This window comes from Pseudopodoces humilis, chromosome 4, assembly GCF_049639895.1.
Source record: "Pseudopodoces humilis isolate 2021_Gansu_Grassland_sample_001 chromosome 4, ASM4963989v1, whole genome shotgun sequence".
In the NCBI taxonomy this organism is placed as follows: domain Eukaryota; kingdom Metazoa; phylum Chordata; class Aves; order Passeriformes; family Paridae; genus Pseudopodoces; species Pseudopodoces humilis.
The window spans coordinates 54,340,262-54,365,156 of record NC_142203.1 but is presented as its reverse complement, the minus strand read 5'-3'; the positions used below and the strand labels follow the sequence as shown (position 1 = coordinate 54,365,156).

Sequence of the window (24,895 nt, the reverse complement as noted above, 5' to 3'; positions counted from 1 at the left end):
AAACTGAAACTATTTGTGAATGAGAGATTTCATAACAAATGTGTTATACTGGTGCTAGCTTTTTCTGTGAGTATTTAATCCTGACTAAAGAGGCAAATAGAACTTGTGGTTTTGGTACGTATTGCTTTTAAAGCCTTTTGGTTAGATGAATGAAGTGTATCTGGTGTTCAGAGAATGGAATTTTTGCATTCATTCTGTTAAGCCTCTTAATAACTAAATAATTGAAAGATCTTGCATACCTGAGATGAGTTAGTCTGAACCTTCTTGTGTGGAAAGGGCCCTGTTGCATGACTGGAGGTGCCTGTTACTCTCCTTCCTCTCTTCCTCTTTCACACTTGTCACATGAACTGGCCTGTATGGTATTCCTTTATACAACTTGTATATTTATGTTTTAAGAATGTATTTGTGTGTCCAGGTTGGTAGTTTGACACTTGTCTTTGAATTGGTTATATTCTAGATATTCACATGTCCCACATGTTTCAAAAAGAAGCAAAAGGTGTCCAGAGTAATGGAAACAGAGAAGTCTTTGCCCATAACCAAAGTTTTCAGCAGAAAATTTGTAAGACCCTATGGGTTATGTGAATCTTACGGACAAGCTGAATCCAGCATGTGAGCCTCAAGCTATTTCTCTGTGTTCTAGGTTGATGGACTCCATGCAATAAGCACTGCCTAGCTGGAATCTCAAAATGTCCTGTTTAGTGTTGAGAAATACTATGTGAGTCACATCACTTAAGTTAATATAATATTTTTATAGTTACATTATGTTTTATTACATTATTATTGCTCTAAATGGAGGAGCAAAAATTCTAACCACCTTCCAACATGTAAGAGTACCTGGAGAGCTAATTAGAAACACAGAATCCCTGTTAATTGCAGGGATACAGCTATAACTGCCTGCAGTTAATTGCAGGTGGACAGAGGATTTTCATATATATTAATCACATTTTAAACAAAACTTGCCTGCATGTAAAATTAAAATATAATAATGCTTGGTACTTGAAAATGGTACAATTTCAGCAATAAAGATAGTTATTGCTTAATCTGATAACATGGAAAAACTTAGAGGTGGACCATAGGAGTAACATCAGGAGATGTCTATTGTTAAGTACAGTATTGAAGCAGATGGCAAAATTTATAACACACATTTTCAACTTCACTGATTTGCATCTTTAAACTGTATTTCTGCCAACCAAAATACGTTTTTAATTTATTAGATTTTTTTTATTGTGGGTCTGGCTTACATGTTTTGTTGAGCCATTCGTCAGAAAACTCGGCAGTGCTGCAAACTCATTTTTCTTTGCAGAGTATTGCAAGCCTGTTTTGCACAGAGCTGAAAGTGGTGATTTCATTAAGATACTCATTCCCCAATTCTCTGTGCAGAAGACTTTTCCAAACCTATTGGAGCTAAAAACTTGCTTTCAGCAGCTGCCAGAGGTGTTCTTGGAGTCTTAAATTGATCTAGTTTTGTCTTGGCATATTCTGTTCAACCAGTCATGGAGAGATTGTACATAGATTGCCATTTGTGAAATTCTTGGAGGAGACTCCAGCTCTAATATTCAAACTTGATGCATCTGCTAGCTCGTTGGCACAACTACTTTCTTTTTCCATCTGTTAAAATGGCCCTGTGCCCACCAGTATAGTGATATGCCAGTTTCAGTAGGATGTACAACCCAGCAAAGATGAACGGTTTGGATGAACTGATGAGTCTGCAAGTAAAATCTGAACCCTATAGTCAGTACAAGGATAGGAACTAAATGCAGTGTACCAATATGGGCATACAATTGCAGAACACTTCTACAGCTGAAATCTGTCAGATCTGATGGGAAGTGACATGCAGTGAATATGTTTCGTTGCCATGACCTTGGCACATATGAGGATGCAAGTAATGAACTGTTGATTTGCTGCAGCTCTCTGTAATTTAATCATTATATTTTTTGGGTTTTTTTTTATTTGCTTAGAAAGGCAAGTTTTACAGTTTCACTGTGGTTTCTGCATATTTACTGTGTTGTTATATATTTGCCTTAGACATTTGCTTTGATCTGCATCCTGAATGATATTAAATAGACATATCTACAACTGTTACAAAGCTGGAATGTTTTTAGTTCTGCTTTTTCTGGAGGCTGTCCTTGTCTGTGGCACCCCTTGTTTTGATACTTGGAGGAAACTGGAATGGTTTTGGCATTTTGCCAGAAGATGAACAGCATTGTAATGCTGTTAAACGGTGTTTCTGAAACCTGGACATACATACTTGCACTGAATAGGTTCTGGCAACACCACTTCTGTGGTGGTATCTTTCAAAGAAGCATTTTGTTACTATTTTTGGGAAAGCTGGAAAAACTAGGAGTTGGACTTAATGATCCTTGTAGGTCCCTTCCAGCTGAGAAGATTCTGTGATACTGCTTCTTACTTCCTTATAATCTCTTCACAGCTATGAAATGCTGCAAAGTGATCTCCCAATGTCTGCAGATTCTGAGTATTAGCTTCAAGACACGCTCTAAGTTGGCACAACCATGTAAGTGGCAGCATCATTCCCAATCACACTCTTCATTCAATGACACAGCCTTCAGAAAACTGTCTTCCACCAAGGAAGATTTCTCTCTGGCAGAAGTTTCCCTGCAGTATTGGTAGTGTGGATACTATCAGAAAAGGTTATATGCAGTGCAATTGCACGACTGAATCTTTGCATCCTTTCAGACAGCATTTCTTGTTGCTGGGTGAGATAGTGTCTGTAAATACTCTACTGACAGCAGGTAATTTAAGCTCAAATCACAGTCCGATCCAGAAGGGATTTCAAACTGCTTTGTCATACCAGCTGCCATCAGGTTAGAGCTTTTGAAATGTAGGTAGTTTATGTGCTTGCATTGATGGTAGTGATTGCAGCAGCTTACAGGTGTTGATGCACTGAGCTGCTCAAGTATTACTCATGTACTATCTATTCACAGCAGAGAACTGGGAGATGCCTTTTAAATGTTTTTTTACTTTACACTTTCATGTTTCCTTGATGAGAAGAAAGGACTATCACTAACCATCCAGACTACAACTGCTTTGAGAAATTATGGACAAAGTAACAATTAAATTAGTTAAATTATGCTTCTGGTCAGACTACGACTGGTTTTGTTCTCTGTTGCTCCCACCCTTACAGGATACTATAGTTACCCTGATTTCCCTCACATCTCTAGTCTATCATTTAAAACTATTGAGTTTTCTTTTTGCATAATGTGATTCTTTTTCAGATTGAAAACTAGGGGTGGCTGAAAAAGAAATAAATTCTTATCTCAATTTCTCTTTAAACTCATACGATTCAAGGCTTCCTTGAAGTAGTAGTTGAATTCTGTGTTGTGAATTTGAAGTAAATATAGTGTTATAATGAGGAAGAGGATGGTAGTACTGAACAGCACCACAAGATGTCATTCAAGCAGTTTGTGGCAAGACCAAAACACAGTGAAACTCAGATTTCTTAATTTCCTGCTAGAATAAAACCCTAAATCAACAAAATTAACTCAAATTGCAGCATATATTTGCTGCCAGTTAAGATTTGGTGTTTTATGGGTCTGAAATCAATTTGCAGTTCCTCTTCAAATGCTAAATTCAAACTTGTGTAGAATTTACACAATAACATGACCTAGAATAAATCAATTTGTTTTAAGGATTTTGCAGTGCCAGTAAAATGTCAAGAAAAAAATTATTTTGTTTTTTCAGGAAACATGGGATGTTCTCTAGGACTTCACTGCTACTCGGGTGCCAAGAGTAAAGGTTACACTGCACTGTCAGTGTGTATTTTCTTCTTCAAACTTGGTAACATCCACAGTATTTTGAATTTAATGTTCAAGGCAAATAAAGAAATTATTTTAGTATGCTGTGGTTAAAAGTATGTCATGCCAAATGAAGTCTCTTGAATGCAAGAACAGTGCAATGGATATCGTGTAACTGAAATTATGCAGTGGATGGAAAACTTAAAACAAGAAATGCATTGTTAAAACTCAACTGAGTGAGACTTTTGTAACTTCTATAAGCTTTGTTCCATAATACCAAAACTGGTGAAGCTTGCTTCCTCCACAGAGGTGGATTTGTTTACATTTCCTGTATCTTACCTTGCAGCGCTATAGTGCTGTCCTTATATATGAAGACCTTCTGTCTCACCAGGGTTTATTTGTTTAGAATTCACTTTCCTTTCCTTGAGGGGATTACAACTGTTCCCAAGATTACTATTGCTTTTTGGGCTTCATTTGCAGTTTTGATACTCATGAACCTTGTACTTCATTACAAAGAAGGCTTATGATTAGTGGGTGACTTCTTTCAGTAACTGGCATGTCAGAACATGTAGCAAAATATGTAAATCTGTAAGTTTAATCTTTTGGTGTTGCTAAAACCAATAGAAAATAAATGTGAATTTTACCAGAGTGGAGCAAATGTTTTCTTAATAACAGTAGTTCAGAATATGTCAGTGCAGTGCCAAATGACATGCCACAGATTGTGGATTAATATTTTAATATAACCAGAAGTTTGTCATAGTTCCTATGGGGAGACAAAGTAACCGAGAGACACAGATTTATTGCTGACGCAGCTGTTTAAACCTCAGTGATGTATAGTTACACCTCCCTTTTTTTCTGCAGAAGAGGGTAGCATTGCTCAGTGGAATCTGTAATCCTAGTCTTAACCTCAGCAAGAGGTTTTAGTGACCAGTTTTAGTGACCAAGTGTGTGCTGACAGAAGCATGACATATTCAGAATTTTTCTTTCGATGCTCTTTGCCGTAATCAACATGCAGAGTAAGATGATCAAAAAGTTTTCTGGCATAGGATTTCAGGCTGTTGAAGCATAATCTTGTGACTGCCAAGATCAAATGTTGATTTTTGTCTTTTCTTTTGTTCCCTACACTCCACATACTTGCCACACCCCTACTCCAACCATCCCCTTTTATCTCCGGGCAGTTGTAAGGATTGTGGTTTATTCCTTTTTAAATGGCAGGGGACTAGAACACACAAGAAAGAACACAATAACTAGACAAGATTAACTGGTGTTTTTTGTTTACATTCTGATAGGAACATCTATAAGACTAATCCAAACTGGTAGGTCTGTCACTGGTTCTATGATATTCATGCACTTATCGTATCTACAAAGGTATATAAAGCACAGTGTTTTGATGTAGAAAGAAAAAAGTATATCTTAAATGTTACAAGTGTAAAATATAAAAACATAGAAGAAAGTTAGAAACTGACTACCTCCACTTAACATTCAGTCAGTATTATTCTGGATGTGTTTTGTGATGTCTGTCATGTTGTGTCATTGCAGATCTGTCATGTGTGATACTTGCCATGAAAGTTAGGTGATGAGTTTGCTTTTCTAATTTACAGTTCTTTAGCTTTCAAATTCTAATACTGAGGAATACAAGCCTGATTACAAAGGCAGCTGGGAGCTGATTTCTTAGATCATATATCATAGCACATACTTGGTATTTTGTATAATATTTCTAATTATAGTCTATACCAGTGCTTTCAGCTTGCAACATTTGAGGACAATGGCCCTATATTGAAATAGATGTTAAGACACTAGATTATGGCTTGCGAACTCAAGGGAAATCTTGTTGAATTCTTAAAAATACATAATTGGGGAGACAGGTGGGAATCTTCATGTTTTTCTGGGGTTTTTTGTTCTTGGAAGGTCATTTTACCTCTTCTTACTGTTAGGAAAAATGGCTGAGACTATATATTTATACTCTGGCAAAAGTTTGGTGTTTTTTGCATCTGCTGTTGTTGGGACCATTATATTCCTGCTTTGTATAGCTCCACATAATTTGTGAACTATCAGATTAGGCTTGGTGTTGCTTCTGAAGTAATATAAATTTCAATCCTCTATAATATGTACATAACTCTGTAAGGGTAAAAATCTCTCAAAGTTTTAGCAGGTAAAGGCAAAGGTATTGATGCAGCTGAGGGTTGCCTGCATTTTTCTGAGCCCCTGGCAAGTGGAGATAAGTGATAAAGAAAGTATTTGTCTAGGATTGCGTATTGAGGAACTGTCACCTCAGCATAATGAGTATAGAATCACGAACCCTGTTGTGACTGCAAAGCTTACATTTATGCTTTCTATTTTGGGGGATTTTATGTATGATTAATATTTCCAAAACTTTTTAATGATCAAAAGATGAAAATATTTTTACCGTAAAATAAACTGTATTACAAAAGACTGAAATGCATTTGCTTTTCCCATTGTTCATTGAGGCTGCTGATAAGAGTTGTTTTTGGAGGGAAATGACGTTTGAAATCTTGTGCTTATGGTATTTGTTTCTGGAAGTTGAAACAGCAAGGGAGTGGGTATCCTGTTACTTTGTAAGATTTTCTCTTTTTTAAAGTAGACCTCACTCTTGGCAGGCAAGCTTGGTTGAGTGCAGTAATTTTTCTTTTACTGTTTTTTTACATACTTCACTTAAAAGAATGGAACAGAACTCCACAATGCTGGGCAAAATAATTGAGGTGTCTTGCACTATTAAGTCTGCTCTTAAAGGCAAAAACTTTGATGTTACACTGAAACCATATCTAACTGTAGAAGAAAAAAGGCTTGCTGCTGCTGGTGATCCATGTGGATGTATGGAGCAATATTTTACTCTGTAAGTAACTAATATTTGCTAATCCTGGATTATCATTTGTTAGAAAAGATTTTTAAAAACCCAAACAAACCATCAGTCCAAGTAATAATTAATTTCCAGGTGGATTAATCAAAAACTTGTTGTTTAATTCCTGTTTTTCTTTCTTTATTTTTTCTCCTGCTGCTTTTTTCTTATGGAAACAAGGCTAGCTGAAAACAGGTCTTCATATATAAGTTTCTAGGGTTTATCATCCCAGCTGACAGTTCACAATATTTTAATTTGTAGTGTATGATAGAATATTTTCTATAAGCATTTAGAAGTACAATTCATCATTAAACACTTCTTCTGTCTTCACATCTTAAATTCACTTTTTTATTTCTTCTTGTTATTTGTTACATTCTGGGAGACAGTCTTCAGTATTCACTTGGATCTTGTTCTGTGTAACTTCTTCCTTTTTTGCTACTTGATCCTCAAGTTCAAATGATTATTTGTTTGTTAGCATTCTACCTTCGTTGGTAATGAATCTCTCGCTTATCATGGTAACTGGTCCACATGCTCAGCCTCTCTCTTACTCTGGGTCAATGTTTTTTTAAGTCAGTGGGCCATGGTCTCCCCCTGCCAAAATTGCCTTTTACCCAGTTGAAGCTGATTCCACACTGTTGCTGAGCTGTCTTTATGAGTTTCCTCCTTGTCTTGGGGGTTCTGCAAAATGTCCTTGTGGCCCATACATTTTGCATTCTTTGTCCATCCTCAGGGGTGCATCCTTCTTCCTAAGGTTTGCTAACCTCACCCCTCTGGGGTCTGAGATCATTAAAATATGTCAAGCCCTATACCTTAGTAAGGCAATTATACAGACAAGTAATTTGTCTTTCTAACACACAGATCTCACTTCAAACTTGCTTGTTAGCTGCTATCCATTTCATATATTGAATCTCATTTGTTGTTGATTAGGCTTGAAAGTATACAAAGATGAAACGTAAAAGAACATCCTTTCTTAAGAAAATTTTACATATTTCACATTTTGCAACAACTGTAGGAAACTGGAAGCAGAAGCACAGGATGCTCCATTAGAAAGGAACTTTCTAAATCTGGTCCTATCTTTTGCAGTGTAACTTTTCTTACCATGTCCTAAAAATTCTTGCATAGGTAAGAATTACAGCTTAAGCAGAAAGAACTAGAGGTCTCTGAATTTCTGTGCCCAGCTAGAGCAAAGTCTCGGGCAAAGTACTTCAAGCTGATCAAAAAGAACTGAGATTCTTTTTAATAAAATAAGCTGTTCCTATGGCCAAGAATGATGGGAATAAAGAGAGCTGCCAAAAAGTAAATCAGAACTATGCTTCCTAAAACGTTAATTGCAAATGGAACTGTACAGAGAGATTGGAAGGTAAAAAGCACAAATTATTAATGATATTTTATTTACAGCCCCAAACCAAAAAATACTTTATTTCTGATATAAAAAAATAACGCTGTAGATCTGAGGGGAAAATATGGAGTGACTAAAAGAAGTGTGATGATCTAGAGGTGAATACAAGCATCTTTGTGTAAAATCAGGAAAATATAGTTTAATATAAAGAAAAGTGTGCCATTATCCTGGAACAGGAATGCGGACAATAGGAAAACATGTGATATCACAGCATTAGTTATTTTTAACAGACCTATCAACCTTGAGTGGTGTTAAAAGAAGAAGGTACATTGTGTGTTACCACTTGCCATGAGGAAGATGTCCAGCTATAGACTTACTGAGCTGGTAACTAAGCTGCAGTTTTGCAGTATGCAAAACTGCAGGAAAAAATTGAATGGGACATATAATTTAAATGACCAAAGTATACAACCAAACAAATGTAGCAATAGAAGACTAACCTTACAGATCTTCGAACATGTCCAGGAACAAATAAAAACAGTAAAAACCTTTGATTGCGATGCAGACAAAATAGGGAGTTACCAGTGATATTTGGGGAGGTGGTACTAAAAGCAGGCAAGAAAATGGAATATTTCCTTTTTCTTTTATTTTTTTTTTTTTTAAGATAAGTATTAAGCTGTCAAGTGAAGCAGATATTTACCATATAGGGACTCTCTAATAGGCTGCTCCAATTATTTCATTAAACACTTGGTTTTGAAAAAGGAATTAGACTTCAATTGTAAGTTGCATGTAGGTATCCTGAATTTCACATGTCCTAGCTTAGCAGGAAATGCATTGATTGTTTTGTTGGGTTTTTTTTTCCCCATCTGGTTGCAGTTCTTATGCATACTGAAATAAAGGCAGTGTGGATTTTTTCATGGAGAGGCACAAAGCAGATGCCTTACTGGTTCTGAAAATATGAGGAAATCTCTATTAGAATGGCTCTGTCCCTTGCAAGTAGGAAACATACTGTTTGAAGGTTTATGACTGAATAAATGACAATATTTTGTCTCTTTGTAACTAATTCCAGCTTTGGCTTACACCCTTTTCTTCTTCTCTTATGAAATTCTGAGGGCAGTGATAGATCTGAATATATCCAGCTTCTGCATTCACTTTTGAAATCTTGTCTGGATATATTTGGTCTGGCTGAAATGGAATTATTTTCCCTTGCAGCAGACTTCATCATGCTGTGCTTTGTACTGGTAGTGAGGAAGGTGTTGGTAACGCACCAGTGTTGTAACTCTTGCTGAGCAGTGCTTACACAGGAGTCAAGACTGTCTCTCCAATATCCCCCTTCATTAGTATCCTGGGGGTGGGCAACACCTTGAAGGACATGTAGCCAGGACTCCTGGCCCAGGCAGACCAAGGGGATATTCCATAGCATATGATGACTGGTCATCAGTAAAAGTGAAGAACAAGGAGAAGGGGTGGACATTCTTTCTTTTGGTTTTGGTCTTCCGGATCAACTGCTGTGTATACTAAAGCCCCGCTTCCTGAGGAAGTGTCTGGATACCACTTGCTGATGTGAACTAGAGAATAAATATTTCTGTTCCTTTGCTTCTGCATGCAGCCTTTGCTTTTTCTTTATTAAACTGTCCTTGACTTGACACATGAGGTTTTTTTTTCCATCCTATTTTCTCACCCCCATCGTGCTTCAGAGAGTGAAGGAGTGGCTTGGTGAGCATCTGGTATCCAGCCGTGGTCTACCCAGTGTAGCCTTTCACTTGTGTGAAAGTTCACAGGGTTTGTAAACTTGGAAAGTCTGCAGACTTCTTTGGAATAATGCAGTTTTCTTGAGATCCTATTTGGTGGTATGTTTCAGTAAATCAGTCAATCCAGATGTTGAAAAAAGCTGTTTCTTCAAAGAACCTTTTTTGTAAACTTTTGTAGTCTGGAAGTACAGTTAGACTGTGATCTGTTTACACCTAAAAAGCCAAGCAGGATGAGGTTTCTTACTAGTGTCAGCAAATGAAAAGCTGTATCTACAAGCAAACATTCTTATTAGCTTGATATTTTTGTGGGAGAATTTTATTTCAGCTGTAAAAAGTGCTTGGACATGGTATGTGTCTAATTATCAGGCTGTCTTACAGCTTGTAGAACATACTACATATCGGAGGCTTTTAACCCTGAGGGTAGGGGATAGCAATTTACAGTCCAGAAAGGCAGATAGGAGCACAAGGTCATATCCCTGATTCTTAGTGAAATTCAGAGCATACTGAAGTCTGGGCTTTTCAGTGACTTACATAAGCTGATATTATATTTTAACACAAACATGCCAACTTCTAGTTACTGCATGTGGCCTTCCCTGGGCAACAAGGGAGAAGTGAATGAATTGTTGGTTTAAATTAAGCTCTTGTGCTTTAAGATTTCAGCCTTCGAGACAGGTTCAGCTAACAGCAGATTGAAGTTGCATGGTCTTACATTATTGTTAGAATCTGATACGTTATTTTGCTAAACAATTATACAGAGTGCTAGTAAATACAATTTAGAAGTGGGCAAGAGGGAGCAGTGCTTCACCATAAGTTGCTGAACTGATGCAAGAATATAAAAATGGTATTCTGGTTTGATTTTTTAGTTTTTCTAATTGATGCTTTACTCTATTTCTGCCATAGAAATGAAGACCTAAAACAAATGTTGGAAAGCAGTAAAGATTCTGCAAAGCTGGATGCTATGAAAAGGATTGTTGGGGTATGTTATTTTTTTGTTACTGTTTTTATTTGTTAGGGGGTATGGGAGTTTATCATTATTTTTATTTCTTGGATGGGAATAATGCTTTCCTTTTACAGATCCTGTACCAGATTAGCATTTAAGTCTCTAAATGATCTTTAAAAGTTGGGATGATGAAATGGTCTTAACTTGGAATTTTTTGTAGAAATTGGTTTATCTGGATATATACAGTCATGTGCTTTTAAAATATTTATGTAACAGTGTCAGTATACCTGTAAACAACTATTTTCAGTGTGACCTTGAACAGAAATGGTTCCTGAAGAGAGGCTCCGAATTCATGAGACTGGAAACAACAGAAATTTGCAGGAATGAAATGACAAATTGCATTTACTGTTTTTATTTTATTAAATTGTATGAGGTTTTTCTTTTTTGATTGAGTATGATGCCTGAGTATTTGATTGTGTATTTCAGGTGAATGTGTACCCATAGAGGTGATGAAATAATGTTTAACACCATTGTATGTTTAAACCCTATAAATAAAACTTCATGAAGTTGATAGTATCACTTTATTTCTTCTTAAAAGTATGGGAAGAATGTGCTACAGAAAATTGTTCAGTGTCTGCTTGACTTCTTTGTTTTGGGGCTTTTGAATTAGTTTTCTGTCACTGTTTCTTCAGTCTACTCTGTATGTGCTTTTTTGTTTTGCTTGGGTTTGCATACTTAATCCTGCCCAAGTATGTAGCAAAATAAGTAGGTACAGGTGGTGTCATGTGACTGTTCTTTCCTGTGACTCCAGAGTCAGTTCTCCCTTCATGATCGATGAAAATTTTACTTGGGATAGTCGTTGTCTTTTTGCCTGCAATCCCTTAGTCTTGCCACAGACACAAGTGAGAGATCTGGGTAAACTATCAACTGTTATTTCATAATGTCTTTCTTGGATTTGAAAGTTTTTTTGATTCATCTTCTCCAACATGATGTGGGGCTGCTCAAAGGTTTGACCAGTCTGGCATAAAGATGTGCTGTTGCAAAAAAACATGGCCTCTATAAGTGCCATGGTAAACTTTACATTCTTCTGCTTCCCTCAGGAAAGATTTTTTTTTCTGGTTATTACTGTGGGCAGGAGAGTTGTGGCAAGTTGCTTCTTGCTTCCTTGGTTTTCTTTTTTGAAAAGCTGGCCAGATCTTTATCTGTAATTGGAAACTGTTGAAACTGAACGTAGGTGGGTATGTATGTGTATTGAGGGGAATTAGAAAATATTAAATTGAATCAGCTTTAAATTTTAAATCAAGGCTTTACTGTGGGTTTTTTCCCCTACAAAAAATACTGTCATTACAAATGAGCGTGCAATGAGCAAACTATTTGAAATACGTGCTGCTGCTGAGCATTCAAAAGAGTTCTTAACAGCTTCTTTAATTTTCTGGAAGTGTGTGATACCATGAAGCTGGAGATGTGTAGTTAGCAGTGATAGATAGCTGTGATCCTTGACGGACTTAGGCTGAAGTGATCAGGCTCAAGAGGTCTTCAGCAAGGGACGGTAGAACTAATTTGGCACATTCTTTCTTCTGCTCCCCCATTTTCCAATTCTGACAATTCTCTCCAGCTCCCAGTACCAGATTTCTGTCCTTTTTTAAGTTCATGTTGTTGGTCTCTGTTCCTGTTCTAAGCACTTTGTAGTGCAGGAAGAGCACTACTTCCCCAAATGGCAGTGGGTACCTTCTGATTTTTGGATATTTTTACCTTGCTCAGCTGCTGCTGCTTAAAGTAGAAACAGCCTTCTTAGCTTGTAAGGCTGACCATTATTTAACCACAAGTGAGTTGTTTGATTTACTGGATCCTCTGTTTTCAGTCTCTTTCATATCTTCAAGGTATTTGCTGTTTCCTGTGCTAAGTTTACAGTGTGTCAGACAGCTGATACCTGGAACCAACCTATGGTTGACATAGCAAACTCAGATAATGAGCTTTACAGGTCAGGACTGGGACATTGCACAATATGAGCATGAGCCCTTTTAAGAGTGCTAATAATGTTCTTGTGGAGCACAAAGGTGCTTCTGTGGTTACATATGGAGAGGAGCTTACATCTCTGAGGGCTGAGATGTGTTTTTCAGAGATGAAAGGCTTCCTCTGGCCTTATTATTAGAGGAAAAAGGAACTCTGTTGTCAGAGTATTGTTTAACATGTCTCACTGGAATGCTTATTTTCAAAGTTTTAGATAGTTGAAAAAACTGTGCATACAGAATCCAAAACTTCCCTGGCCAACCTGTTTTACTGCCTCACCACCCTCACAATGATTTTTTTCTAATATCTAGTGTAAACTTGTCAGCTTAAAGCTGTTATCCCTTGTCTTGTCATTACATGCCAAGTAATACAAGTCCCTCTCCAGCTCTCTTTTAGCCCCCTTTACATACTGGAGGGTGCTATAAGGTCTCCCCAGAGCCTTCTCTTCTCTAGGCTGTACAGTTCCAATTCTCTCAGCCTTTCCTCACAGGGGAGATGTGCAGTAAGGCATCCCTAAACACAGTAGAGGGGTTATTCCTTAAAAGCCCTGCCAACCTAAACTGTTCTGTATCACTATAATTCTATGATACTAACAGTTACCTTAGTATTTTAGTAGACTTTAAGGGGTTAAACCTTCATTTGTTCATATAGGCATGATAGAAAGCAGGAGAATGCTGGTTATAGTGCTTTTTGCAGCTGCTTCCTCCTTTAAGGTATTTTGTGAACTTTATCCTAGAGAGAGGAAGATTCATTACAAATAAAACCAAATCTGGCTTCCAGAGAGTGACTTAAAACAATATAATTTCATACGTAGGAGTAGTCCAGTTTTGATCCTTTCACTTGTCCCTTATGCATGAAGATACCTAAGCCCACTTTCAGCTAAAATATGATTTTCACAATCAATGGCTTTTTTTTTTTCTTTAAATCAGTATGTTATTTTGCATGTTTCTCCTAATATGCATGCAATAAAAAATTGCAGTCTTTGGAAGAATATGAACAACACTGCTGGTTTAAAAACAAATTTTTGTGTATACATATTCTACTATATGCATGAAAACATAAAGCTTATATTTCTTTTAAAACATTCACTGATATTTTAACAACTAGTACCAGATCTTGAAACCTGTTTGAATTTCTGGGGAAAAAATCAGTGGAATTTCACTCCTGAAGATTTCAGAGCATAAGTTTAGGAAACATGCCTGGTTTCCCTCAGAGAATATCATCCATGTCTGTGTGTCTCTCACATGGAAAAAAAAAATGTTAGTACATTTTGACAATACAGAGCACTTACTCTAGAATGAAAGTTTTTTGTGCAGGAATTCCAGAGACTTAAGACACATAAAAGACAACACAAATGGAGAATGTCTAGGCATCGCAACAAAAATGACCTGATAGACCTTAGTCTTGGAAAGAACCATTCCAGTCTTTACGGCTAATGATCCATGAGCTAGGGAGGATCTACACAAATCGTTCTGCAATAAAGAATCAAAATACACTTTTACAAAAGACCCTAAATACATATTCACATGAGCTATTACAGTAGATCAACTAAATAATCCCAGCAATGCATAGGGCTATACGATTACCGTCTGTCAGGGACATCTGAGGATCATCCCTATTTGTGACTATTGTAACTTCTGTTGCGCCAAGGTGGTAATTTTTCATTCTGTCTTACTTCTCTGCAATGCATCTTATTGCTAAGTTCTGCCTTGTCATTCTGAATTCGGCATTTATTGTGCGCCCCCCTCCCCCCCCCCCTGCAGTCCTGAAAGTAGGAAATTGATTTTAGATTCTTTGTTAAAAACCCATTGGAACTCATTTAATGTGCTTGCTTTTTCACAGTGCTTGTATCACTTCCTGTGTTTTAATGCAGGTGAAATAAACAGTTTAAGATGTTAAATGGTTTAGATCAAAATGTCATGCTGGACACCTGCTCTTAATACCCTTTTGAAAAACTGAATAATAGCTTGAACTACAGCTGCCTTCTTCTTTCCAGCATCCTTCTTCTAAGCTTCTCAGAATATACAGTTTATCAGGTATTGCCTGGCTTTGTGTGTTTTTGGTTGTGTTGCATGAGATCCTAACTCTATGCTTTTATTGAGTTTTAGCAATGAAATACACAAACAGATCTTGAGAGTTGAGAATATGAAGTTTAATCAGCTGTATAATGTTGAATAATGCCTGGAATGTAACAGTTATGGAGAGGAGTAACTGTAGCTGCAGAACTCTTCTTTCTTTGTTGGATCCCTGCATATTTGTTGTTGCTTATGTATGTTTTACCCCAATGGACATTGGTGACAAGAGGTGTCACTTAGGGGTCTATACTGGGACCAGTAATATTTGATATCTTCATTAATGACATAGATGGTGGGATTGAGTGCACCTTTGCCAAATCTGCAGGCAATACAAGTGTGGTGCACTTGACACGCATGAGGGATGGGATGCCATCCAGAGTGATCTGGACAGACTTCTGATGTGAACCTGTGTCAATATCATGGGGTTCAACAAGGCCAAGTACAAGGTCCAGCCCTTGGGTCAGGGCAGCCCCCAGTATCAGCAGAGGTTGGTGGTTGAGGGGATCAAGAGCAGCTTCAACAAGAAGGACTTGGGCATGCTGGTGGATGAAATGGTGGTTGTGAGCTGACGGTGTTCACTAATGGCCCAGAAAGTGTGGCCAGCAGATGGAGGAAGATGATGGTCCTCCACTCTCGTACCAGAGTCCCAGCCTGAAGAGCTGCATACAGTTCAGTTCTGCAGTCCTCAGGACAGGAAAAACGGACATGTTACAGTGGGTCCAGAGCAGGCCACCAAAAGGATCTGAGGGCTGGAGCACCTCTCCTGTGAGGGCAGGCTGAGAGAGTTATTCAGCCAGGAGAAGAGAGGGCTCTGGGGAGACCCTATAGCACCCTCCAGTATGCAAAAGAGGCTCTGAGAAAGCTGGAGAGGGACTTTCCAGTAGGACCTGTGGTGACTGGATGAGGGGGAATGATTTTAAAATAAAAGACAGTTGATTTAGATTAAATACAAGGAAGAAGATTTTACCATGATGGTGGTGAAACTTTGGGACAGGTTGCCCAGAGGCATGGTGAGTACCCCATCCTTGGAAACATGGTGGGGCTTTGAGCCAGCTGATCTGTGAACATCTTGCAGATGTTCCTGCTTGCTGCAGGACTAGATGACTATTAAAGGTCACTATTCTATGATTTTTTAGTTAGATTTTGTGTTTTCTGATTAACTTGGATGTTTGGCTGCCTGAATCTTGACCTTGAGCAAGAAACAGATTCTTAGAGCTGGGAGTGCTCTGGGAGTGTATTCAGCAGCACTGAACTTGATGTAACTTGGTGTAACTTGATGTAACATGATCCTGAAATTCCTGGGTTTTCAGTTTAGACATAAAGCACTGCCAGACATTCTACTGGAATTATATCTAGAGCAGAACATTGTGCAGCTATAGTGTATATGAAAGTATTTAATTCCTTTTAGTGTACCCAGTTTCCTACAAATAACTTCCTTCTTAAGCTGTTTGTACAAGAATAGAAGCTAAACCCAGCTTTTGATGTTTATGATCTTTATTGTGACAGTTTTACTGTTTGTGACATACCTTGTTCATGATCAAACAGGGAAACTTCCTTTCACAAAAAAAAATAAATTGGTGGGTTGATTGATCTTGCTTTTACCATGTAACTTTTGTATATTCTTTTTTGTTCTGTATAAACACCTAATGGCCTTCTGTGTTTAACTAGCTATGGAAAATAACCTTGTTTTGTTTTTAAAGTGTGACATTTATTTTTATTTTTCTCCTTGGTTCTGTTGCAAATCACAGTTCTTCCAGGGAAAAGGAACGGGACTTAAACTTACATAACTTCTTGGATTTTATTGGGTTGTTAGGTGCCTTTTTTTTTCCCTCCAGCTCCCAAAATGTAATTCTTCAGGGCTTTTTGGATTAGCAGTGTCTTTGTTTTTAGTAATTTTGAAAGCATTAAAAATTATTTGCTTATACGTTAAAGTCCAGTTCATGGATTCTACTCCTGCAAACTCACAATCAGCCAGTGCCCCAGAGTTTTTATTCTATGGATTGTAAGGTCTAATAATTAACAAACCCGCATCTTTAGTCTCAATTTCGTAGAAATACAGATCTTTAATAAAGCAACAAAACCCAAACCACATTCTAAGAAATTATATCTTTACATTACTAAGATTTGTCTCCTTTTTTTTTCAGATGATTGCAAAGGGAAAAAATGCTTCTGAGCTGTTTCCTGCTGTTGTGAAGAATGTTGCCAGTAAAAATATTGAGGTATTCCTCTAACTGGTTAAGCATACAGTTATGGAAAATTTGTTTATGAGAATTGTATCTAATTGTATTAGACTTCAACATAAAGCCTAAAATCTCCAGTGTCATTAATGGAATTTTTTAGGTGTTTATTTCAATAAGGACATTATGATAATAATTTTATGCATAAATAAAGGGAACCTGTTGGGTGATTTGGAGGAAAGAATCTTTACAGCTCTTTACACTTTTTAAAAAATTACTTAATTTTAGAAAGTTTTGAAGTATGGTGTTAATTGAGAGAAGTTGTTATTGTTTATTTGAAGTATGGTGCTTTTTGCAAAGCTTGTGCTTGTGCTACATTCTATTTTTAAATGTTTGTTGCAAATCAAAGCTGAAAGGTAATGACTGGGTAAAAAACATGTGTTCTTACATCTATATTGGCTATTAATAGACACACAAAGTAGCTTGCTTCTGTATTTTTTAATTTTTTTTTTTTCATTTCTTGTAAGAAAGCAAGGGGAAAAAAAAATTATCTTAGACTAGTGAAAATTAAGATTTCCAGAATGTGAAAAAATTGAAGTTGCGTTAAATGATGATGTGTTTAAATCCACAGGGTTACTGTTGTATAACCACAGGGTGTATGTAGAAAATGTGACTTTGATGCTCACTAGCATTACTGTGCATAATCTGACAGCCTCCCTGCAGAAGTGTCAGAGTTATAGTTGACTTGACAAATGAGATTTCGATAAAAATAGCATCTGTAAGTTTATAGTTTGAGACCTCATGGTGCCTAACAAGTGTCAGTTTGATGAAAGTATGGTGAACATGCAATGACTTTAGTTACTTCCTACTGTTCAGGATTGTAATTTCTGAAAAATGTGGGCAACAGTTGTATGAAGTATTGTATTTTAAGGAGACGTATGCTTCAGTTCTTCTGTCCTCTTCTGAAAATGTGTACTTCAGTCTTTGTTATTAATGGGAACAAAAAAAATACTTTTCCCTGACTTATGGCACTGAAGATTATATTTCCTATGATAATGGCTTCAGCAAATCCCTTTCTCACTCTGACATGCTGTGATACAATGGATAAAACATCAGTTTTCTTCCGTATTTACATGGATGGATAATAATAGTCAAGTTTGAGTTTAATTGTAGCTTTAAAGAAATTATTCTTTTTTAGTTACTATGAAAACTTTTGGGTTTTTGTTCTTTGAGGGGGTGTATATATTTGGCCAAACCCAAATACTGAGCTCTGGTAAGTCAAGGAGGTGTAAATATGCAAAGATGCTAATTCAGAGTATTTCAGAAACTTACTGTATTAAAATAATTTTAGAAGTTGTAATTGTACTTTTAGTAATAGGCAGTAAAAAGATACGGGATGAGAAATCAAACTAGTTAAATATTCTGTTCCACTGTAATTTGAGTTTGTAAGTTATAAATAGTCTTAAGTCCAGTTTTAAACAACGAGACCTTACACAGAGAGTGCTTTTAACTGTTAGGGCTGGAACCTCTAGTTCCTCTGATAGAGTCAAGATTGTCCCAGTTCCAGCCTTTAAGCCTACTTCAGTAGTGAAGCTGAGACTGTATCCCTCAGTAGGTGTGCACATATGCATAAATATTGTATGTGTACATACATAGAATAAATATGTATGTACAGAGGCAGCCACACCAACAGTCACAGAGTATTCAGGTGAACTCAACACCAGCAGATTGGCAGTTCAAGATGGTCTGCTGGTGGGAATGTGTATATATATATATATATATATATATACAGTGTTCATCCACACTCTGCCCAATATCTGGCCCATGGATGTCAGCCACCACTGTTGATGGCACCTGGACATATGAGCCCCTAAGGCTGTATCCCTTTTTCATTTGCTGGTACAAACATCTTTACACATATGAATGCCTGTAAACCAGGACTCTCCTGCTCCCTCATGGATTCGCCCTTGGACACACAGGTGTGTGCACCTGTGCGCGTGTACAACTAGACCTCGCCAGAACTTCCTTGCTCCTTTATAATCTAAACCCCTCTTGTTATGCCCTTGAAGAGATGCACAAAAAAGCTATGGTTCTTTGCTCTAGAGACCCACAGGCCATGAGCTTTCCTTGCAGCTGGATGGGACTTCAGTGGTCTATGCCATAGCCAGCTCCTCCTGTGCTCTTGCCCTTAGGTGCTCAGACCCACACCTACTTCCTTCCCAGGCCACTTCACCTACTTGTTAGCTGGATGCAGTCATATACCTGCACCCATTCCAGTCACTGGCGCCACAGACAGCTTGGCTTTGCTTGATTTCACATATTCTGGTCTCTTCAGTTACATGCATGCTCATGGACTGTCTAGCCTGTGGTCCTAGCTTAGCTGTTGGCAGCTAGACCCTCAGTTGTTCCAGGTCCTGGCCACCCTGCACTTAGAGATCCCTATGGCTTTGTCACATTGCAGTTGCTGGAGTCATTCTTAAGTCCCGTCACTCTGGTCTTTCTAGTGGCTGGTGCCCAACAGCAGCCCTCCAGCCTGTGTCCTGGCTGTAGCTGCAGGCATGTAAACACATCTTCACACTGAATAAAGAGTAACTCACCAAGGAAAGTAGTTTAGAATTAAAAGTAATGAGTCAATGCAACAGATTTTACTATTCATCTGCAGGGAAAAGAAGGATAGATGTACCAACTATCAAACTGTTCAGCCATCTTACCCTTCTGTTTTTCCCTGACTTAATTCTTTCCAGATCATATAGATTTCCCTTGCCTCTCCTTCACTTTAGTTCTTCCCCAGAACATCCCATGTCTAAAATACTTTTCATATGTGTCCCATTTCTGTACACATAAAACACCTTCAGTCTGGAAGGCGCTCTGGTTTTTGTTGACTCTTGGAGGTTTTAACACCTGGGCATGGGAGCTGAGGCTCTCCTGAGGTTGTTCTCAGAGGACTGTGACAGCATATCCTTTCTCCAAGTCCGAAGTTTGGATTTTTAAATCAGGGCTCAGTGCTCTGATCCAGGAAAATGGAGATGAAGAAGTGGTATAGCATGTTAATTTATTTAAAGAGAAGCGAAGGGCATCTTATTGTTTACAGAAGTGCCTTATGATTTTTTTGTTGTAAAAGCATACTGACCTCAGCTTGGTTATGTGCATCAAGTCATGGATGGTAAGGATACAAAAAGTGACCTAATAAACAATTGGTAGTATAGAACAAAAGTAAGTCTTTATCAATAATTCATGGATTTTTATATGCTTGTATTGATAAATTAATTAAACAAATCTGCCTGTGTTCCTCAAGCCTAATGTGCCTCTGTTATGATTAGCTGTATAGAACAACATTTTAACATTGAATGAAGGTAAATGGTAAAAGACTAGTGTAGTCACGAAGCTCTGAGTGCTTCCATTTCTAGTCACAGAGTGGTTTCAAGGAAAGGAGGCTTTCTTTGCACACCTGCAGTCATTCAGTGCACAGGCCTCTTGTGGTCAATGTTGATTGCTACTTCTCTACAGCTGAACAAAAAATAATTTAGTATGGTATAACCTTCTGTGATTTAATATTATGTTTTTTTTGCCAGAATTGGCACAAAGATAGATCTTCTGATAGTGACAGTAATTATTTGCACAGCTGTAGTTGAGGGTCTTTCAGAATTTTCCATTATAAACCCCAACAGTCAGTTAACTACTCAAATGTAAAAAAATGTTTTCACTCTTTCTGGATATGAGTGGTAAAGTGAACTAAATTGAATACCCTTCTCCCCAAAATCATACTAAGGTTTTCTTAACCTTTGGACATTGCGTCCTTTGTAGTATGCTTATATTGCATCTTTTGAATGCTTGTAGTCATGCAGACATAAATCTAACATCCTTTATTTTCATCCAAGATAAGTGCTCTTTTAATCAGATTTGAGATGGGTAAGTTACCACACTTCAGCTGTAAGTTGTTTCCACTTTCAAATATGTTAAAGTTATTTATTTTGAGTTTCAGGGTAAAATAAAATGGACTTGTTGAAATTCTTGACTATTGTACTTTAACCTATTTTCTATAAGAAAAAAAAGAGTGTGCTCAAGTGATCAGTTTCTCCATCTTAGATTATTATAGTCTTGAGTTACTAGTTAACAATATAAAACAGAACTTTGGGTTACTAGCCTTCATCTGACAGTTTCATTAATTAGGTAGCATTGCAGCACCTCAGGTGTCTTTTAAGATACTGGAGAAGTGCTCCAGAGATCTATTAGCTTTTCCTTCAAAGAAGAAAATGTTGATAAAACTGGGAAACCTAGAAGCTAGTTTTATAGAATTCTAAGACCTTTTCATAGTGATATTCACTGTGCTTTTTCTTTTCAGATAAAAAAGCTTGTGTACGTTTATCTGATGCGCTATGCAGAGGAGCAGCAAGATCTAGCATTATTGTCCATTAGTACTTTCCAGCGTGCTTTAAAAGTGAGTGACTACTAAATAACATTTTATAGGGAATTCTGAGCTGGTAGCACAAAAATAAAAATACCTGTGTAAGTGTAGTATGGTGAATTAAAACATGTAAATATCTAAATTTGATAAAGTAGTTTTAAGTTACGTGTTTGACCAAGTTTTTTTCTTCAACCTCAAACCTTGTCAAGCAGCTAAGTAAGCCTGAACGAAGTAAAATTACTTCACTTAAGAAAAGCAGAAGAATGGTGCTTTCAAATCCACATGCCAGCCATTTAATTTCTGGAATGACTTTCCTCATTCCAATATAACTTACATGTATGGACAAAGACCCTGTTATTACCATGAGCCACCTATGTTCCTTTTAATTGATGTAAAAGAAAGAACTTTGTGTACAGCAGAGAATTGAAACATAAGGAAGACAGTAGTACTTAAATTAAAATATTCAGTGTTTGAATATTCTAATTTATTCTATATTATTATTATTCTAATAATGTCATGTCAGTCACATGGTACTTTTATATTAAAAGCACTGAAAAAATAGCCTTTTCTACTCTTTTGTTTCAGATGAGATAACAATGATAAATGGATTAGACAGCAAACTTTAGGATTGCCTTTGAAGTATGACTGTGGAGAGAAGAAAGATTTATTAAGTCTCTGTTCTGAAATTTTGCCTGTTTTGATAATAAGATATTAGGTTTTCTTTGTACCCTTCTTGTACTCTAGGCTCATTTCTGTTACGTCACTTAACCCACACCTTGCATTTTGATGGAAAATGTTGCACTCAGAGCACCATCTGTGCAGCTGTAGTTTTCTGCCCCCTTCCCTTGAACTTTCATTCCAGTATCATATGTACTGCCTTCGCTATCTCTGACTGGCGTGGAAAGCTTGAATACAAATGACTTTGTATCCAGTATTTTTCATGATACATGTATACAGTGAACACTCCTCATGGCATAACTATTTAAAAATCTGTGGGTAATGAGAGCAGAGAGAAGAGTGATGATGTTGTGTCTGAGTAGCAAAAAGAGCAACTGGTGGTGTGGCAAAGGTGTAGACACCAAACTAGGGGAGATTGTCAGCAACTAAAGAAATTACTAAGCCTGCTATGAAAGATAGGTTTCTGGTCATTTCTTGTAATGTTTTGTTTCTCATTTTGTAATGATTATAATTTCACTTTATGTGTGGAGATGTTTTTTTTACCTCCCTCTATCGAAGGAACTTTTTATTTTCAACTTCAGTGGCTGCAGATGACCTTGCAAACTATGGTAGGAACAAGATATTTTTCCAAAAATGGTCAAATAAAGGGCTTTTACCATGCAGATACTTACTATTTAGAACCTTCTTAGAGGTAGGAATATTGAGATCTCAGATGAATTGATAATTAGGTAATACCAGTCTGTAAATATGTGTTGCCAGCTCTCAGTCCTTAGGAGAAATATTCTTTGGGAGATTACCTTCTGGCAAGACTATGTGCATTATAATGAATTAATGATGCTGGAATTTCACTTTGCTAGATTTCGGGGGATTTAGTACTTGATTAAGCAACATATTCCCCTTGTGTTCCAAGCCCGTGATTAATGGATAAAGTTGACATAACAGTTCATCCAATATGATGATATGTTGTATCTCCAAGCTAACCCTAGTATTGTAAAACTGACCAAGGACTGGGGCAAAAGAAGAGAAGATAAGAAATAGAAAAAACATTTACCTTTTGACATGTTCTTTAAAATTGTTTTTTACTGGCTTCAGTTCATTTCTTGCAGTAAAGCATAATATGGATATTTTGCCAAGAACTTGAATGGGAGTGTCACAACTGAGAACAACGTTTTTATTGGCATTTCATAAATATAAGTAATAATATTGAGGTAGTGTGTCTCTCAGAGTATCTGAATTCTACTTGGATTGCAGCAAGTGTATCAGATTATTAAATTAAATATTAGTCTTTTCTATCCATAATTAGCGTATTTTTTATGTTAATGATTTACTTTGTAAAATTTTCATATTTTTATAATATTTAATGTTCTCATTAAAGAGAACATAGAACATTTAACATAGAACATTAAAGAGAACAAAATAGAACATTTTATAATATTTAATGTTCTTAATTCATTTTGCTTTTTTTTTATTTCTTTGTGTTATGTGTAGCACATTTTCTTTATTAGCGTGGTCTTCACTTGCAAGTCTGAGTTAGATGTACCTGTTTTAATGTGTCATCACTAATCAGTGTAAACACAGCAGTAGATTTAATGTTTTGTTTCTGCACTATCTTATTTTATTTCTCCCCTTCACCCCTGTTCTTTAGGATCCTAATCAGTTAATCCGTGCAAGTGCTTTAAGAGTTTTATCCAGTATACGTGTCCCAATTATTGTTCCTATTATGATGCTTGCTATTAAGGAAGCTTCTTCTGATTTATCTCCTTATGTGAGAAAGAATGCAGCCCATGCCATCCAAAAACTGTACAGGTAAGTGATTCTGGCAGTTACTGAAAAACAATGTTATGAAAGTTGTGGACTACATTTATAAAGGCTACTGTGACTTTGGCATGTCTCAGATCCATTTCTTTAAAAGTAAGGGGTGTGTGAAGACATTCTGTCATTCAACTGGTTTGGTTGTAATTCTGGGAGTTCCCTTGCTTGCTAGGCTTAACAGCATAACTATAAAGAGATACAAAAATAAACTGATACACTATCTTTTATTTTTAATATACTAGTTATTTTCTTCTATGTAACAACTGTTTTGATGGGTATTCTCAGTATCTATGAATTCACTGTTTCAAGTCTGTATCATTTATGTGGCGCAGGTGACAAAAGAATGCTAACTTTTAGAAATTTTATCTGTGCAAGTCCAAATCTTTCCAATCTTCCTACTTCAGAAATTCTTGCTGTGTGAGAGTTACTATATAAGTATATAATAAGTATATATATATATATATATATATATATATATATAAAGTGGCTACTGGTTTGCAGAAGTGGAGTCAACAGAACCTGTACCTTTGCAAAACATCTCCAGGCATTTATTCTACTACTTTTATTTCATCTATGCCAAAAAGTGGAGGTTGAGAGACGCTAGAGGTTCTGAATCAGGTAACCTGAGGCTGCTACAATTCCGTGCCCCTTCAGACCACCAAGTCACAACTCTGAGCATGCATTCCTAATGGGCATGTAGACACTGATACATATAGAACACAAATACACGAAGCCATCTATACAGATCACCAGAGTCAGACATGAGCAGTCATGCAGACAATACCAGTACCAGCAGCCTTACTCTGTTGCACTCTGGCTGATCAGTATACAGACACATTTGCGTGCCTGGATGTGTACAATATGGATCCCTAATACTAACCCTAGATGCTCAGTGTTTCCAGTAAAAGGCTTTTGATCCCCAGTCTCCCAGTCAGGGGCACACGCAAATGCACAATGCTTTCAAACCTTCTGCACTTTCTGCTGCAGATTCCCTTAGTCAGATGCACACATGCCCAACTCTTTTGCTTGAACACTAATGAATCCCACAGTATCTGGATTTAGACACTAAGACTTTGCTGTGAGGGGCCCATATACAATTTTA

General features: G+C 37.0%; 1 protein-coding gene across 5 annotated transcripts in view; it reads left to right on the top strand.

The window, feature by feature from the left end:
- The window catches only part of AP3B1 (adaptor related protein complex 3 subunit beta 1), a 155,743-nt gene that overhangs the window by 3,152 nt on the left and 127,696 nt on the right, over nucleotides 1–24,895 (top strand). The window contains exons 1-5 of one of the 5 annotated variants that reach the window (XM_014261068.2): nucleotides 2,448–2,512; nucleotides 10,597–10,672; nucleotides 16,866–16,940; nucleotides 21,241–21,336; nucleotides 23,627–23,787. In XM_014261068.2, the coding sequence (XP_014116543.1) occupies nucleotides 10,616–10,672; nucleotides 16,866–16,940; nucleotides 21,241–21,336; nucleotides 23,627–23,787 (389 nt within the window). In that variant the 5' untranslated portion in view covers nucleotides 2,448–2,512; nucleotides 10,597–10,615. Of the gene's footprint in view, nucleotides 1–2,447; nucleotides 2,513–6,418; nucleotides 6,607–10,596; nucleotides 10,673–16,865; nucleotides 16,941–21,240; nucleotides 21,337–23,626; nucleotides 23,788–24,895 lie in introns of those variants that run through there. The other 4 variants (XM_088054116.1, XM_088054114.1, XM_014261067.2 and 1 more) reach the window with 4 other exon arrangements.